The 20,568-nt window shown below is 30.4% G+C and overlaps 1 protein-coding gene across 2 annotated transcripts in view; it reads right to left on the bottom strand.

Moving 5' to 3' along the window:
* Positions 1-16,226, bottom strand: part of LOC126879243 (zinc finger protein 665-like) — a 29,501-nt gene extending 13,275 nt beyond the window's left edge. For both annotated transcript variants that reach the window (XM_050642297.1, XM_050642296.1), the window contains exon 1: positions 15,599-16,226. In XM_050642297.1, coding sequence (XP_050498254.1) covers positions 15,599-16,046 — 448 coding nt within the window. In that variant the 5' untranslated portion in view covers positions 16,047-16,226. The remainder of the gene's footprint in view (positions 1-15,598) is intronic.
* Positions 16,227-20,568: the final 4,342 nt, after the last annotated feature.

The following is a 20,568-nucleotide window of genomic DNA, read 5'->3' on the forward strand; positions in this document are numbered from 1 at the left end:
CTCTTTGACACACGTACATTCCTATTTGATTTTAGATTTATTTGTATCACTTTACGCTCTCGTTAATCAAAATACAGAGTTGGCGCAATGGTATCAAATTATTGAAATTTCAGGACGCATCTATTCATGTAAATTTTATTGAATTTTAGTGACATTATATTTTCAATAAGATGTGTGCGGTGTCCTTTGTCTAGATATTTCACAGTTAAGTATAGCCTCCCCTATTGTAAAAATCACGAGTCGCCACTGTCTGCATAAATTTAGTGCCGAAAATCCTCTAAACTCAAGATGACGTGTCATAGCATTGAACCTGGACACCAGATGCTCCGATGGCGTATTCGTCCTCAGCAACCCCAAAAACCCCCGAGTAACAAAATTTGGCCTTAAAAGGATGGGTACGTATTTTCGGCTGCAATGCTATTCAAATGGGGATTCATTTTTTTCGAATCCTGAGAAAACTAATAAGTATTTTTGGAAAATTTAAACGCAGAATGAAAGATTACGTTATTGGCGAGGGCCGAAAGTCCCTGAGAACTTCTATAATGTTTATTTTAATAAGTTACAGGGGTGAAAAACTAAGAGAAAATTTAGTGTGATATTTAATTTAAAATATCTCATTCAAAATAAACTTTTTATTTATTCTAAGGGACTTTCGGCCCTCGGTAATAATATAGTCTTTCATTCTGCGTTTAAATTTTTCAAAAATATTTATTGGTTTTTCAGGATTCGAAAAAAATGAACACAATGTCCGTGGTAATATTTCCAAATCTATCTTTGTCATACAACGCACTAAGTCGAATAGAATATTGTCAGCATACTGTCAGTCAAACAGTGACAATCAGTGACAATTTTAAATATTTGACATGGCATCGCAAATATTTTGAGTTGTTGATTGAATAATATTGATATATAGGGCCGGTTGTTCGAACGCTAATCAACAATGATCACTATCAAATATTTAATTACTGTCACAACTGTCAATGTCAACTTTGGTTGGGTTGCTGAAAACGTAATTGTTTATAATTGAATTATAATGATATTAGTTAATCAATTAACATAACAATTATTAACATAATTGATTAACTAATTTCATAATTGTAATCAATAATTATGTTTTCAGCAACCCAATCAAAGTTGACATTGACAGTTGTGACAGTAATTAAATATTTGATAATGATCATTTTTGATTAGCGTTCGAACAATGATCACTATCAAATATTTAATTACTGTCACCAACTGTCAATGTCAACTTTTATTGGGTTGCTGAAAACATAATTGATTATAATTATGAGATTAGTTATTCAATTAACAGAACAATTATTAACATAATTGATTAACTAATTTCATAATTGTAATCAATAATTATGTTTTCAGCAATCCAATCAAAGTTGACATTGACAGTTGTGACAGTAATTAAATATTTGATAGTGATCATTGTTGATTAGCGTTCGAACAACCGGCCCTTAGGACAACCTAATCAACATCTGATCTCTATCAAATATTTAATTACTGTCACAACTGTCAATGTCAAGTTTGGTTGGATTGCTGAAAACATAGTTAATTATAATTATGAGATTAGTTAGTCAATTAACATAACAATTATTAACATAATTGATTAACTAATTTCATAATTGTCATCAATAATTATGTTTTCGGCAACCCAACCAAAGTTGACATTGACAGTTGTGACAGTAATTAAGTATTTAATAGTGATCAATGTTGATTATCGTTCGAACAATGATCACTATCAAATATTCAATTACTGTCACCAAAACTGTCAATGTCAACTTTTATTGGATTGCTGAAAACATAATCGATTATAATTATGAGATTAGTTAATCAATTAACATAACAATTATTAACATAACTGATTAAGTAATTTCATAATTGTAATCAATTATGTTTTCAGCAACCCAAACAAAGTTGACATTGACAGTTGGTGACAGTAATTAAATATTTGATAATCAACATTGATCACTATCAAATATTTAATTACTGTCACAACTGTCAATGTCAACTTTGGTTGGGTTGCTGAAAACATAGTTAATTATAATTATGAGATTAGTTAGTCAATTAACATAACAATTATTAACATAATTGATTAACTAATTTCATAATTGTCAACAATAATTATGTTTTCGGCAACTCAACCAAAGTTGACATTGACAGTTGTGACAGTAATTAAGTATTTGATAGTAATCAATGCTGATTAGCGTTCGAACAACCGGCCCTAAGGGCCGGTTGTTCGAACGCTAATCAAGAAGTTAATTATAATCAATCAGTTTATTGTAATCAATTTTCTTGATGGGAATCAATCGAGACATCAAAAATACATGTAAAACACTAACCATTCATTGATTGTAGGTAAAGTAGTAATTAAAATATAGCCGCAGCTGTTAAATTATTAAAAATTGCTTATTATTATTATTGATTTGTAAGTAAAAACAAGAAATTAACATCAGACAGAGTTTAATTATGGTTTATTTTAGATTAAAACCAAAATAATAAAATAAATCAGTAAAAAATGTCAACATAACCTCAAAATGTGACATCTGTCAGAAGTACGCTTAATCAAATGTAATTGTAATTAAATAGTTGATAATGATTATTTTTGAGTTGCGTTCGAACAACTGGCCCTTAGAGATCAGATGTTGATTAGGTTGTCCTAAGGGCCGGTTGTTCGAACGCTAATCAACAATGATCATTATTAAATATTTAATAACTGTCACCAAAACTGTCAATGTCAACTTTGTTTGGGTTGCTGAAAACATAATTAATTACAATTATGAGATTTATTATTAATTATGTTAATAATTATTGTTATATTAATTGATTATAGTCTCAGAATTGTAATTAATTATGTTTTGACAACCCAAACAAAGTTGACATTGACAGTAATTAATTATTTGATAATGATCATTGTTGATTAGCGTTCGAACAACCGGTCCCTAGTGTATTAGATAAATAATTGATTTAAGACGTGAACTTAATAAAAAGTTATTTATTGTGTATTATTTGTGGAAGATCCAAGCAGAGAATACATCAGGATAATATGGTTCTTTTCATGAGCATTTTTCAGTGCGTCACAAATGATAGAAAAATAGGTAAGTCCGTGATAGTGATAATATACATTTATAACATTTATTCTAACATGACATTTTAGTTAAATCTGACAGTTGTCAAATTTTATTTGCAATTGGGCATAAAAACAAATCAATTGTCTTTATTGCATTTATAAAATGGTATTTTCTTTGATTTGTATAGTCTTATAAATTGTACAGATTATATTCGTAGATATATTATATAATTAGTAAATAACTTTTTTCTATTATAGCGCCATCTATCGACAACTAGAATAATTACCGAACTAGAATAATTACCAAAGTAATCACCGACGTGCCTTTTTTCTGTCATATACAATTTAATGCGTTAGAAAGAAATCGAAAAACTGTGACACACTGAAAAATGCTCTGAGAAAAACCATATATTCTGTGATCCAAGTATTTTGTTGTTAAATATGTTCAAAATTGTAAGCGTTCCATAGTAACAATATATTATTAAAAAATCACTTTAACACTTTTCCTCTTTTCTCGATTGAGTATTAGTTTTTGTTGTACATATAAATTATTACAATCACTGAATACGTAGTTAGTGAAAAAATTATGACATTTATTAACTGAATTAATAATTTGCAATTATAAAAATAACAGTTATCCAAGAACATTCAAAAGCCATCTCTTTAAATTAATGATGACATTTTCAAGTATATATTGTTATATTTCTATTTGATATGAAAATAAAAATTTGATAATTATAGGCAAAGTTCAATTTAATATAAAATATTTTCAATTTTCTCAACCACGGGCATATAAATTTAGAACAACCTGTATACAACAAATTTTTATATTTAATTTTAAGAAGTGATTAGAATAAGCGTACGAAACTCGGGACAATGCGATTAGAATAAACAAAGTGACTGGTGCGTACCATTATCGTTTTTCGCGGAAGGTTCGCTCATTAGCCTATGCTAAATAAAACTCAGTGAAAGAGATAATAGGTCATTAAATTTTGTAAAGAGTAGAAAGTAATTTTAGAATGGGAATTAAATATTTTCTTTTGAAATCCATTAAGCATATTTAGAAAGATTAAAAATTGGTTTTGAGGAATACTGCGAATGAGAGTTGGTGGTGGAAGATTGATTTGTGAATCTGGAAGGGATATTTAGAAAGTAGGTGAATGAATGACAAAGTGAGATCAGAATGTTTTGAGCTGTCGAGAAGTGAAGTCCAGTAGTAGACGGTAGTGTACGGAGAGTGAGAAAGCCGGTGTAGTTCCGTGAGTGTGGAGTATCTATCGTGGAACGAGAGGTAGGCCAGGTCGAGAGTAAAAGAACTTCCTTGAGCCAAGAGTGTCCCGGTAGCTGATAGCAGTTTCGAAAAAGGTAGAACACAGCATCACGACAGAAGCAGGAACGAGAGCTATTCGAGCTAGTTTTTCAAAGGAGAACATTACTGGAAGCCAGGACGAGGTTTGATCGCAGCCAAGGATAGCAGGAAACGGGTCTTGTGTGAGGACATTCTCAGTTCACCAGGAAAAGGTCAGTCTCATTTGTTTGGACATGAATGTATGGGTTTTTCGTATTAAATTCCACATAAAAAATTGAAGAACATAATCAATAATATCAGAAAAGCTTCATCAAACTTAAATAGAGTTGTTGCTAATAACTCCTAATAGTTGAATGTTGATAAAAACTTTCAATTGAAAACCAAAAGGAAATAAGATTCCCATTTGTAAATGTTATGTTTAAGAATAATAAGAAATAGCAAATATTAAGCATTGATTGCCTTTTAAATAAAATAAAAAAATAGTTTGATTATAATTGTAACCCATATGTGTGTATTGTTTTACTCTTTTCTTTTCTATCCCGATTAGGAACCATTAAGAAATATTTAGAAGCCACGAAAGTAAGTAATTAATTTATAATTCGCCCTGAGATTGAAAACATATTGATATGTGATCTGGTTAATTAATTAGATTAGTATTAATACATTGATTAAATTAAGTGACATATAAGAATATTATCTCATATCAATAATCAAGATCACATCAATATATTACTAGAATGACATTCTAGTAATGTTTACATATCCATAGCAGTGTGAATTTTATTACACGTAATTTGCCGTGTAAAGACAGAAAAAGTAGGGATACCCGTAAAATATTTGCGAATTATGTATCGATGGCCTTAATACACTTATTTTGACATGATTATGCACTTTTGGATGCATATGCAACTTTAAAGTGCAACTATGCATTTTCAGCCATTTTTCTATTGTTGACTGTTATTCCAGGGAAATAAGGTTTTTGTTGGGACACTTAAGCAGCCAGGTTCCAAATGGATTTTTTGGTACTATATACCTAATACATTATAAATACAAAAATGCCCGTCACAGTTCGGACGAGAAACTTAGTTATTAACAAATAAGGGTCAAAAATGGCAGTTTTTTCGTTTAAATCGCTGCAGGTAAAAATAGGGTAATTAAATATATTATTTAGAGTAATCGTATTTTAGTAAATCAGCCAAGGTTTAAAATGACACTTTTTGAATTTTGGTCCGATCATTTTTTGCTTCGGAAATTGCAATATAAGTCTAAAATTTCAAAAATAAAAAAATGTGCTATAACTTTTGCGAAAATGGCCTTAAGACTTTCACATTGCAAGAAAAGTTGAGTCAAACATTCTATACAGGGTGTCCCGAAAAGATTTTTCATAAATTATACCACACATTCTGGGGTCAAAAATAGTTCGATTGAACCTAACTTACCTTAGTACAAATGTGCTCATAAAAAAGGTTACAGCCCTTTGAAGTTACAAAATGAAAATCGATTTTTTTCAATATATCGAAAACTATTAGAGATTTTTTATTGAAAATGGACTTGTGGCATTCTTATGGCAGGAACATCTTAAAACAAAATTATAGCGAAATTTGTCCACCCCATAAAAATCTTATGGGGGTTTTGTTCCCTTAAACCTCCCCAAACTTTTGTGTACGTTCCAATTAATTCATTATTGTGGTACCATTAGTTAAACACAACGTTTTTAAAAAAAGTTTGCCTCCTATTATTTTTTCTATAAGCCAGTTGTTATCGACATGCGGCTTCCTTTTCAATATATTTACGTAAAAATTTTATGGGGGTTTTGTTCCTTTAAACCCCCCAAATGTTTGTGTACGTTCCAATTAACCTATTATTGTGGTACCATTAGTTAAACACAGTGTTTTTAAAACTTTTGCCTCTTTGTCTTTTTTTCATAAGTCACCTTTCATCGAGATGTAGCTTCTTTTTCAAAATATACCTAAAAATGTAAATTATAAATAAATTTTCAGATTATTAACAGGTCTCTATAAACGTACTTAACCATATACAAATATGTGGTGGATTCGACAAATATTCAAAATATCTCGATAAACACTGGCTTATCGAAAAAGTACTAGGAGGCAAAAAACTTTTAAAAACATTGTGTTTAGCTAATGGTGCCACAATAATAATTTAATTGGAACGTACACAAAACTTTGGGGGGGTTTAAGGGAACAAAACCCCCATAAAATTTTTTTGAGGTGCACAAATTTCACTTTATTTTTTTTTAAGATGTTGCTGCCATAAAAATACCACATGTCCATTTTCAATAAAAAATCTCTGAGAGTTTTCGATATATGAAAAAAAATCGATTTTCATTTTGTAATTTCAACGGGCTGTAACTTTTTTTGTGTGCACTATTGTATATAGGTAAGTGAGGTTCAATCAACCTATTTTTGACCCCAGAATCTGTGGTATAATTTATGACCAATCTTTTCGGGACACCCTGTATAACGAAAAAAAAATTTTAAAACGATTCGTCAATTAGTTTAAATTTTATTCAGTTTGTTTATCGAAAAGAGCTTTTTTTCGCAATGTTATTGTTCAGAAAATAATAATGACATAGCAATTCTGTGTAAACCACATGCAAGAAGAATAGTTAGTTATATTATCAACGTCTTGAAAAAAATCATTAAAAAGTCATTTTTATCACTCCGAAAAAAGTTTAGTAAAATATAGTCATTTTTCGCGTATAAACAATTTGAATAGCTTTGTTAATATTGACTATAGAGTAAATCTACTTTAGGATTTTAAAAGCTGGTATTTTTACACGCATTTTTAGAAAAATACTTTTTGCCTAGGTTAATTAGTGTCAAAGTTAGCCACCTTTATTATTTAATTCGCAGTTACTTCTATAAACATCAAATTCTCCTGTAACAGTGTTAGTTACCATACTACTCCGAAACGGCTTGGCCGATTTTTATAAAATTTAAGGGATTCATAAGTTATAAGGGGGTTGCCCCCTGACATTTTTTTTTATTTTTCAGACAAAATTATCTACGTTAATTTTATATGATGTAGAATTAAAAAGCCATCTATATATTTACATCTATAAAATTCTCCTGTCATAGTGTTACTTTCCATACTCCTCCGAGACCGTTTGACCAATTTTTATGAAATTATATATGTATATTCGGTAGGTCTTAAAATCGGTCGTAATCTATTTTTCATATCTCTGAGTGATAAGAGGAGTTCCCCCTCAATATTTTGTAATGTTAGGTGGGGATGTGTGTACATAACGTACTCTATAAGACTACGAGTACATACAAATTAAAAAAATTATTATCAAAATCCATCAACAATCTCCGGCAATATTATTCGCAGCATATGTTTGCAGAATCAGTTTCATTTTTTCAGTGCACGGATTTTAATAATTCCCCTCCAACGACCACGAATTAATTCCGTTCGGACGCCATTTTTAAAACTTTATTAACCACTCTGTTGAGGATCAAAGTTTACTCAAAGTTTTACACATAAACTATATATATATATATATATATATATATATATATATATATATATATATATATATATATATATATATATATATATATATATATATATATCTTCAACTTCAAAATAGCTCTAGTTAGGTTGCTTAATTGTTATAAACAAAGTAGCCGCCAATTAAATAAAAAAAGTGGCTAACTCTGACCATAATTAACCTAGGCGAAAAGGTCTTCTTTGAAAATTCGTATAAAAATACCAGTTTTTCAAATCCCATTATAGCTTTAGCCTACAGTCAATATTAACAAAGTTATTCAAATTGTTTATAAGCCAAAAATGACTCTATTTTAGTAAAATGTTTTCTGAGTGATAAAAATGACTTTTTAATGATTTTTTTAAATACTTTGAAAATATGACTATTCTACTTTCACGTCGTTTTCACAGAATGGCTATATCATTAATATTTTCTGAACAATAACATTACGAAGAAAAAGCTCTTTGCGATAAACAAATTAAATAAAATTTAAACTAATTGACTAATCATCTTAAAAATTTTTGTGCATTGTGTGGACTGTTTGACTCAACTTTTCGTGCAATATGAAAGTCTTAAATTAATTTTTGCAAAAGTTATAGCAAATTTTTTATTTTCGAAATTTTTGGTTTTATTTTGCAATATCCGAAGCAACAAATGATCAGACCAAAATTCAAAAAGCGCTATTTTAAACCTTGGCTCATCTACTAAAAGAAAAATATTATAAATAAGATATTTAATTACCCTATTTTTACCTGTAGCGATTTAAACGAAAAAACTGCCATTTTTGACACTTATTTGTTAATAACTAAATTTCTCGTCCAAACTGTGACGGGCATTTTTGTATTTATAATGTATTAGGTATATAGTACCCAAAAAAACCCATTTGCAACCTGGCTGCTTAAGTGTCCCGAACATGGTATATTTTTGCCTTATTTCCCTGGTGTATGTTTTCCTGGTGGCATTATGAACACAATGATAAAAGTTGTAACTTTCTACGTGCTGTATTTAAAAATCGATTTATTTTTTCCTAAATGCCCTGGTCTATTTACTAGTAATCACACCATTGCGCAAAATATCCCACATATATTTGATTATCGCGTTACTCGATTTTATTCCACATCCCTAAGTCGTTTAAGATTAAACCATGGCAATTTTCCTGCACATTTAGCTAAAATAGGAATGCGTATCAACTCTCTCTGTTCATGTGATAACTACTCTACTGCAGATTTAAATCATATAATCTTTAATTGTGAACTTAATAAAAACCATACGAAAGCACTAATTGCTAGACTTCAGGAGCGGAATGTAAGTTAACCACTGAATATTTCACATCTACTAAGCTTCAATACCAAAACTATTAATGATATTATCATACAATTTCTTAAAGATTCTAAATAAAAATTTAATATGACATCTTCAATCTTCAACTTTCAAATATCTGTGGCAAAAAGTTTATCTAATGCCATCCCCTCTTTGTGAACACACACACTGATTCCTTTGTCAAGGTCGTTAAAAGGTAACAGTAGCGATCAACAGGTAGCAATAAACGCGGTCCAAGATTGCGGCTGTAATTTTGAATATTTTGTCGAGATATTTGGCACACGTATTCGTAATATAATAAAGAATGGTGGTACAGAGCTCAATTTGAGAAATATGTTAGTATGTGGAAATTACTCTATAACTAAATAAAATATTGCAAAAAGGAAAAATCAAAAATATTGCTTCAAATAAACTTTTTTATCCCATACCTAGATTTTGTGTCATATTGGACCTATTAAAATTTTTTATCTCACAAGAAATCGAACATATTATAACTAAATAATTGATTAGTCAACATAGAGAAAGTGTCACTGTAATTTTGACAAACCTGCGTCAGCTTTCTGTTCTGTTATCTGCATTGGGATTACGAACAATGATACGAATCGTATCCGCCATGTTTTACCGTAGCGCCGTAGAGTGTTCGTAGTCCCTGTCAACTTTTAGTTGACGTTTTAAGGGTTTTAACCCATGTATTTTTGGTGGTTTAGCATGTAGAGCTTGTGAGTACCTATAACCTAATTTTTTTTATCTTGGTCACCTTTAAATTTTTTAGTTTTGTCTTCACTAATTATGGTTATACTTATTTTAGGCTTAGAACACTGATGATGCTCTCTTTAGAGCGAAAACGTTCTGTCTTTTAATGTAGCCCGTTATTGGGGTTTTCAAATGAATATACCTTTTACACAGAAGATTTTTTTTCTCCAATTTTTGTAATCCCAATGCAGATAACAGAACAGAAATCTGACGCAGGTTTGTCAAAATTACAGTGACACTTGATTTATGTGATTAAGTTTGTGATATTTATATTTTATTGTATTATATATGATGATATATACAATGAAAGTAATATTAATAACGCTTATATCGAATTTATGGATACTTTAAACTTTGCTATTACTTCAAACTGTCCCCTTAAAAGTAAAATAGGTAAGGACGTGCATAAAAGTAAAGGTTGGGTTGATCATGACATATATGCTAGGAGTAAACAATTAAAAAACCTATTTAATGAAGCTAAAAACTCTAATAATAGTAACATCTGGAATGAGTATAAAGCTACCAAGAAGGAATACAATAATCTTATTGCTGAAAAGAAAAGGGAATTCAATTATCTTCAAATTATAAGTAGTAATAATAAACAAAAAACTATGTGGAGTATAGTAAATAAAACTATAGGGAGAAAGCAAAGTACTAATAAAATTAAACTCAAAATTGAAGACAAACTAATATCAGATGATAAAAATTTAGCTCAATATTTTGCATGCCATTTCAATGACACAAATAATGCACTAAAAAATAGGCTTGACAATAACCCTCAAAACTGTACTTTATCACATAGGTGGACTATAGACAGTTTTGTTTATTTTCCAGTAACATCTGATGAAGTTCTTGATATTATTTGTGGTCTTAAAAATAAACATTCTTTTGGAAATGATGAATTAAACACAAGAATGATCAAACACATCAAGGATGTTATATCAGAACCGCTGGCATATTTAATTAACCTAGTATACAACACAGGTGAATTTCCTGAAAACCTAAAATTAAGTAAAATTGTTCCAGTATATAAAAAATCCGATCACACTTGTATTGATAATTATAGACCTATTTCTTTGTTAAATGTAATTTCAAAAATTTTTGAACGAGCTTACTACACTAGGATCATACAGTTTTTGGACAAAAATAATGCACTGTGTTCAGAACAGCATGGCTTTCGATCCGGAAGATCAACAGAGGGGGCTACTGAAGTATTTATGGAATCTGTCTATAGGCATCTTGATGATGGTCTTCTTGTAGTGGGTATCTTCTTTGATCTTTCCAGAGCATTCGACAGTCTTAAATTTGAATTTGTCCTTAACAAATTGTATGTCCACGGAATAAGAGGTAACATGTTAAATTTATTGAACTCATATCTTCTGGAGAGGAAATTCTATGTTGAATTAAACAAGGAAAGGTCAGACATCTTCAGTGTAGATGTAGGAGTGCCGCAGGGATCTGTGTTGGGACCACTGCTATTTCTTATTTTTGTCAATGACCTACCCGATCATATTACTCATGACCACATTGTAATGTACGCAGATGACTCATCTGTGATTGTATCAGCACATACATACGTAGAGCTTCAAAATAGAGTGTCAAGGGTTATCAGATTATTCCAAACATGGTGTACACAAAACTTGCTACAACTGAATATTGATAAAACATCGTATATACATTTTAGATGCAAACGAAATATGCCAGTTGTGTCTATTCCTGAAATTGTAAATATTCCAAACATAAAATTTTTAGGTGTATTCTTGGACCAGTTTATGAGTTGGGATGTTCACGTTGAATATGTTAATAAGAAACTAAATTGTTCATTCTATGCTTTAGTACAGTTGAAGAGAACACTCAGTATTAAAACTCTCATTAATGTATATTATTCTTTGGTTTATTGTCACCTTACTTATAATGTTACGTTATGGGGTAATTCCACAAAATCAGACACAGTGTTTATTAAACAGAAGAGAATTATTAGACTTATCTTCAATATTCCTTTTGGGCATACTTGTAAGCAAGTTTTCATTAATAACAATATCTTACCGTTGCCTTCCATATATATCTTGAAATCCATATTGTATATTAAGCATAATTTACATTCATTCAAGAGAAATTCTGATTTACATGCATACTCAACTAGGAATGCCAATCAGTTTGTTACTGTTGGTCACAAACTATCCAAATTTGAGAAGTCCACAGATTATGTGGGGGTCAGGCTATATAATCATCTTCCAAATGAAGTTAGATCTTTGCATCCGGTGAAATTCAAAAGAGTTGTGAAAAGTATACTATGTAAACATGCATTCTACAGTGTAGAAGAATACTTAGCAACTAGATTGCTGTTATGAGTTCTGTCTAATATTAATAATTTTCATATTTATCAATGTACATTATGTTAAATCTAAAATTTAAGTGTATGTATAGGTATTTGATTATGTGTCTGTGACTATATTGTGTTGTATATCTGACGTGTATATCCATCTTTATGATGGCAGCTGTAAAGCTATACCAATAAAGTATTCTATTCTATTCTATTGTTTTATTATTACTATTTTATTGTAGTTTTATTATTATTGACACATGTATTATGTATATTGGACTTATAAACTTGTAATCTTATTGGGCAGTGTCCCGTTGAAAATAAATAAATAAATAAATAAATAAACACTCTCTATGTTGACTAATCAGTTATTTAGTTATATGTTCGATTTCTTGTTAGAGATAAAATTTTTTACTAGGTCCAATATGACACAAAATCTAGGCATGGGATAAAAAAGTTTATTTTTTTATTCTTCTTAATGGCGGTACAGGCTCCTTTTTGCAATATTTTATTTAGTTATAGAGTAATTTCCACATACTAACATATTTCTCAAATTGGGCTCTGTACCGCCATTCTTTATTATATTACGAATATGTGTGCCAAATATCTCAACAAAATATTGAAAATTACAGCCGCAATCTTGGACTGCGTTTGTTGCTACCTGTTGATCGCTACTGTTGCCCCTTAAGCCAAATGTTTACGCTCGTGTACTTGTAAATTGTACACGTCGTGTGAGCGCCCTGCTTGCCATAGCAATCGCAAACTCGTATACTTTGAGTCTGTTTGTTTGTAACTGTGCTGAAGTAATTCGTGTCAACAGTTGCACTGGTTTTATCGCAATATTGCTTTAGAGTGCCCTGTTTGTCATTGTAATCGCAAACTCGTACACTTTCCAAGTAGGTGAATAATTCTGTACTTGCGAAGTACACGAGTCATTTGAGGCCGGCTTTTAAGTTGTCCGTTTTTAGAACTCTTTAGCCACAAACCATACATACTCATAGACGTTTCATGACCATGTTAATCTTTCGGATCGAATTAACGCCATCTCTTGATTGGAATGGGAATTAAATTGACTAATTTTAGTTACGTGGGAATTTCAAATTATAAATTTTGGGGGATTTTTGATGAAATTTCGCAGGAAATTAAAACAACAGAAAGACAATTCAATGTTTTATTCAATATTTTCCTGAAAACTTCAAATATTCCAATTTGTTTTCAAAATGCTAAACACTACTGCCATGTGTCACATGAAAGCACTGATGTGTAATATTGAGTTGAATGAAAATTTTTGAAAGAATCTTGTAGGATGATTGTTTAGATAAATATTACCTTATAATCTTTTACAAACTTCCAAAAATATATAGGCCCGAAATGTTGATGACACACTTGTCTATTAAAATAAACTGCTTCAGGATCTATTATATTGTTTTTTTAAATGTGGAGAAACACAACACGGGATGATCAATGTACACTAAAAATTCCATTCATTAAAACGGAGAGGAGGTTAATACAATTGATTATTGATTAAAATTGTGATTAAATCTAATTAAAAACGTAACACCACTGTAATAAAATAATTAAGCCACAAACTGTAAAATTAAAAGTAAATAACAAATTAATTTAATTGTCAACTGTCAGTTGTTAAATTTGACAAGAGAATTGACTGACAGCGACATCTCTTGATTGGAATGGTAACTAATTTGCTGTCTTGACCTTGACAATTTACGTGAAACGTCTATGAGTATGTATGGTTTGTGTCTTTAGCGATGTGTTAGTTATGGAGACCTGTAAGAAGGAGTGGAAACGCAATGCATCGTTTGTGGGCTAACTTTTCAACCTCTAATTCAACTTTCAGCAATCGCGGCTAGAGGCGCAAGTGTTCGAATAGGTGCTACAAATACATTAGCTCTTATGGACTTATTTAATATTTAACTCATTTTATTTTTGTTTTTAGCGTAATTAGACATTAATTTATTGGTGGATTGTAGCTGAATATGTTTTATGCCAAAAATAAATTATTTTAATCTTATAACATATCGACGTGTGGTAAAAAGTGTATTCTTTATATACCATTGTAGATGGAGATGTGACATCAAATTTAAATTTGTCATTACTTTAATATGTAGGACAGCTTATTTTGAAGCGGAAATATTTTGTCACATTATCTAACTGCCACATTTATATACCAATGGTATTTCAACTGCAAATTAATTTTTTAATATCTTTGTAACTGATATCAAAAAGTTTGTTAGTTGAAAAAATTGACTTAACTGTACGTAATTGTTTTTAAAAAGTTTAAAAAGTTATTTAAATAATTTGAAGTTTATTGATCAATTTTTTTTAATTATTCTTTTTATCAAAATTTAAACTGCTTTTTTTTTGAATACTTCATTTATCTATATTCTGAAAGCTTACCTATCAGATGTTTAAATTTAGTTAATAAAAATATATGTCTATAAACTACGCAGACGATAGTCTGACTTTTATAAAATTAATGGTAATTTTTGTGAAATATTTTGTCTCAAAAAATGCATTGTTTCGACAGAAAAACTTTCAAGATCGTCCTACTATTATCACTATAATTTTCAGGTTAAAATAAAAACCAATAATAGGCACAAATTTTATTTACACCGAAGGAAATAACATACAAACGAATAGGTTTAATCCACGAACGTTATAAATAACATAAAGACAAATCTTTATAAAAAGTCTTTATTAACTTCGTTAAGTTCCCTTTTGAATTTTTTATCGGAACGATAACTCGATATAAATCCCGGTACGAAGCAAGTTCTTTTAGTGTAAGCTTTCTTGGCACTCATATTTAAATAATATTAACCACCAAAACCAATAATCTTATATTAACTACGAATAATTAATTATTTTCGAAATTTTCACATTCACTCCAATGCAAAAGTAGCATCTATTTCTACGCCACCGCCGCCCTAGCGAGAAACCAAGCAAACAGGCAAAATTGTGCACAAAAATTTCAAGGTTGTCCTATCTCGATTCCTCTCCTCTGTGTAGGTCTCCATAGTGTTAGTATAATATAATATGTATGGATTATCATCAAAAGCTGATATGATCAACGAAAAAAGAAGATGTATTCAGTGACTTTTCTAGTAACTTTCTTGGGTGTGAATCTGTCTTTTTAGTTTAATCCTCTTGGTTAAAAAATCAACATAGTAAAAGTTGAATTAAATTTTTCAAATCAACTCTTACTGCTCGTTTTAGTTGGAGTTGACTTAACTGAGAATCTACTTGAACTGTAACATATATATTATATTATATAGATAGACTAAAACTTACTTTTTTTGCCAATGTTGGACAGCGATTTTGATGTATTCATACTGCTACCATGTTTGTCATCATCTATCTCAGTTGAAGTACCTATCTGTAATTTTACATCTTTGTCTGGGTCTAATTCTTTCGTATTCGTATTTTTAAATCGAGGTTCACACCCATCGTTTACTTGTAAATTATGTTGATCCGGTTCTTTTTTGATTTCTGTCTTAACTTCTTGCTTGATATCCGGGAGTGGGCCACCTATTTCATATTCTAATACATGTTCTTCTATTTTAATATCATCCGAACAATACGAGTCTGATACGAAATCCTCTGTGTAATTACTTTCAAACACGCATTCTTCCAGTTCTGATTTAATTGATACATTAACATGTTTCTCCAGAGAATCTCCATCTTTGTTAGATATTAAAACATTTTGATTTGTTTTTATATAATCTTCACTTAACTCCATTTCGAATTTAATTTAAGGTGTATTTAAAAAATGATGGTTCCAACTTCCACGTTGTAAAAATAAATTAAATCCATTTAAAACATGTTTAAAACTTACAACAAACAACAAAAACAAACCTTTTTCAGGTTGATAGGGTCACAGAATAAATAACAACATGTGGTTATTTATTCTGTGACAGGGTTCACGGTTCACGTTGACAAATTTATTTGACACTTTGACAGTTGAGTTGACTCCACTACCACAGAATAGAAAACAAGTTCTTTATTCTGTGCCACTTATTCTTTATTCTGTGCCACTACTGTCATCATCACGCCTGACTTCACGCGGAACTTTGATATTATGATGTTATTTCAAGCGTCATAAAGTTAGCGAAACGGTTTTTTCAAAGTCGTTATTTTGACTTCTACCATAGCTCAAAAAATTGCACCTCGTTTGCGGATAATTGCACCATTCAAAATTTCATTTGCGGAGTTTCCGTTTTCGAGATATAAGCAAATCAAAAGTGGAGATTTCGGCGCAGCGCTAAAAATAAATGTCGATTTTCAGCGTATAAAATGCCGTAAAGTCACTAAATAACCATATCAAAAAATTGCACCTCGTTTGCGGATTATGAATAAACTGGTTTTAATTGAAAATTGTGAAAATTTAAAATGTTATAAAGGAAAAACGAGTTTAATCTTGGTTGCCTATACTGTAGGGGCAAAGGAATGCCAGAATAATTTTCACTTTTGGTAAACCTAAACTGTAAGGCTAAAAGTAGTATGTACCATAGTCAAAATAACTCCTCCTGACTTAAAGGTAATCCCTCCTTTGAAATTTCATTTGGGGATTTTCCGTTTTCGAGATATAACCAAATAAAAAGTTGAGATTTCGAATAAATTTTCATTTTCTGGGTATAAAAAGCCGTAAAATTGCTAAATAATCATATCACCTAATTGCTCCTCGTTTGCGGAGTATAAATAAACTGGCTTTAATTGAAAATAATGAAAATTGAAAATTTTATAAAGAAAAACGATATTAACGACGGTTGTGGTTGCCTACACTGTAGGGGCAATGCAAAGGAATTATTATTCGTAGTAGTGATGTTGATTATAGTTACTTTCGAGGATTCGTTACAAATCGTTACTTTTGTATAAAGTAATCATTTACAGTTACAGTATTCGTTACTTTGGATTACTATGATTACTTTTGTATTTGAGTACCGGTAATCATATCGAGAATCGTATTTCTCAGTAGGTAGATATTTTGTATAGGTATTTCGATATAACAACCCAGCAAACAGACCGACGTGTTAATTACGTGAATTTTAGGTACATTTGTCACCAATATACGTAAATTGCTTACGTGAATTTCACGTGAAAATTTGGTTGGAATGTCACATTGAAAATACGTCTTTAAATTACGTGAATAACTCGTCTTCAATAGACGTGTTATTTACCTTAAATAGCAATAAAATGTTTCGGGAAATTCACGTTGCAAATACGTGTTGATTAACGTATCTTTTAGGGAATGTATATATTAGTATTCACGAGAAAGATACGTCCTTGGTTCACGTAAATAATTCGACCTTAATTAACTTATGAATCACGTAATTATTATCCTCATAATATGATATAAATAAAACAAGCATATAAAATATTAACAATGTATTTATTTAGTAGAATTTAGAGACTTTAAAACATTTGTCCTGTATAATTATTATACAAGATAATGAACCAAAAATGGTACCGACCTAAAGACACATTAAAAAATTTGCCAACATAAAACACAACACAGGTCACTTTTATTTCGAGGAGGACACTTCGACACTTTCTTGTTTTTTCTAATTGCATCATGGCACTTCAACCCTCGAGCAGTGAGGTAAACGTTAATACGAAAGACATTATTATAAAATAAACCCGCCTAAAATAAAACGAGGGAAATAAAGCTCTTCACGTTTCACTTTTTGTTGTGAGAAATGTGAGAAGCCAAGCCAGAGCCAGAGAAGCTGATATTAGAGGATATGATCATCGATTATAAAAATCGATTATTTTTAAATTACAGTTAAACTATTCTACTTACTTTAAATTAGTATTACGAATTTTCTTTTTGTTTTTAAATTTCTTCTACTATTAACTAATTGGTCTTACTAAAAATCTATTTCAATACCAGAATAATATAAAAAAAATAATCCTATCGAAACGTATCTATTATTCGATAAATCGATTAATTTAGTTTTCGAACCAACTATGTTAGTCACGTGATGGTATTTAAAGGAGGAGAAAGGCTTGGTAGTACTTCATCACCGCGCGCGATTTGAAAATAAGACAACATCATTTTAGCTCCTGTGATATTTTTAAAGAAAAAAATAGCTTTAAATCAAGTTGGATTGAAATAGTTATGCTAAATGATCTTAAAAGCGAAATCATAAACTTTTTGTTTAAATATTGGTATTATTTACATTACTTTTACGTGAAATACATCTAATTTTTCGACGTCCATAAAATACAGTGAGTAAAATTCAAGCGATACGTATTTAACCAACACCGTTGTAAATTTTTTTTCCAAAATATTTCTCAAAATTTAACCAAAGGAAGTTATTTCTGTTTCGTGATTATTACGTGAAATAAACGTACCTTTGCGATGTAACCGAAATTCACAAATATTATAAAAAACATGTACTATATTCGTCATTATGATTTTATATTATTCTAATGTCAAACATGTATAAAGAAAGCACTAATATATAGGTGAATGATTTGGCACTGAAATACGTTTTTTTCCCGTCATAAATCACCGAGTTACGTATTCGTTGAAATTTGCCGTAAATTTAACGTAATGATCACGTAATTGGGCTCAAGTCTGTTTGCTGGGAACGACCTTCACCGATCTGTTTAAGGGATAAATCGTTACTTTTGTATAAAGTAATCATTTACAGTATTCGTTACTTTGATTACTATATGATTACTTTTGTTACTTTTGTATTCGAGTACCGATAATCATATCGAGAATCGTATTTCTCAGTAGGAAGGTATTTTGTATAGGTATTCTGTCACACCCTTAAAACGCTTCATACCGATAACGATATTCCATAACACTCGTAAAATACCGGTCCCGTCCGTTACTCGCTAGGATACGATTGGTATTTTTTTTATAGAAAGTAATCAAGTGTACTGGTTGTAGATACAATAGTCGTTACCCGCTCTGATACGATTGGTACAAAGTAACGAAGTAATCAGAGTAATCAAAGTAACGATTTGCCTCTCTGTATAGTAATCGGTACTTTCGGTATTCGTAAGTAACGAGTACTTTGTAACGAATAGTTAGTTACTTTTTCAACATCACTATATACACCATGGCCAGAATAATTTTCACTTTTAACTTAACACATTTAATTTCTCCTGGTTTGAGGATTATGAATAAACCTGGTTTTAACTTAACTAAAAATCCGCTGTGTCTAGGTACACGCTAACGTGTACGCAAATAAAAAAGTTGTCTATTCGGTAGGCTTACACCGGTCACGGATTAAGAAAGAAATGAACGAATTGACTGGTCCGCTGTAGTTTGACTATTTACACATTGGCGCAGTCATTTTTTATTTGAGGGGATGTTCTTATATAAATCAAATAATTTAAAATTTTAGCCTCACAAGCCTAAACGATATAATTCCATGATTCTTTACAACAGTTCATTCATTACCCGTAGCAAAAAATCAGTATTCGCGGTGTGCAAGTACTTGGAAGGGGAAACGAGAAACGACCCTGCGCGAGTCGCGGAGAAATATTGCAACTATCTTAAATAATTCATATTGTCAATTGAAATTGTCAAATTGACGTATATTTCATACCTTCTGTCAATGAAGCAGAAAAATTATATATTGCTCCACAATATTGATATGATATGCAATTATTGTATAAAGGTAAATTTAATTAATTGTATTTTGCTTGCAGTACTGCATTTTAATAACTAATTTTATTTACTACATACAATTGTTGATGTTTTCATAACATAACCTGAATCTTATTTTTTCTTCTTATTATTTTTTTGGACTATGGCCTTGACAATTATCCAGTAACCAGGACTAATATAATTGGCCAATATAATTAAAAGTGCGAATAATAGTACAGAGCGTAGAAATAGGGGTCGCTTTGCCGAACTTGCACGGTCCCAATACCTAATTTTAATTGTTGCATGAATATCCATATAATAAAAATAAAACAAATTTTAACTTATAAAAGGTAGAAGGCTAAACGTTGCTGTATTGTTGATGTTTTAATTTAATCTCTAAAATGGTTTTATATAAAGTCACAATCAATTTAAGTGATATATTAAAGCAGCCGCAATGCAGCCTATAGTCAATAAGTTTTCTTTGTTAGTTATGTATATTTAATAGTTTTTATGTATAATGGGGTATTTTCCCCGTAAATAAAAATTATTAAAAACAATATCGTAATATGTATGTAACTACAATATCTACAAATAGTTTCAATTTCAAACAAATCACACTTACTAAAATGATCACGCCTTGAAAAAAATCCGGAAA

The sequence above is a fragment of the Diabrotica virgifera genome, chromosome 1 (assembly GCF_917563875.1).
Source record: "Diabrotica virgifera virgifera chromosome 1, PGI_DIABVI_V3a".
NCBI classification, from domain to species: domain Eukaryota; kingdom Metazoa; phylum Arthropoda; class Insecta; order Coleoptera; family Chrysomelidae; genus Diabrotica; species Diabrotica virgifera.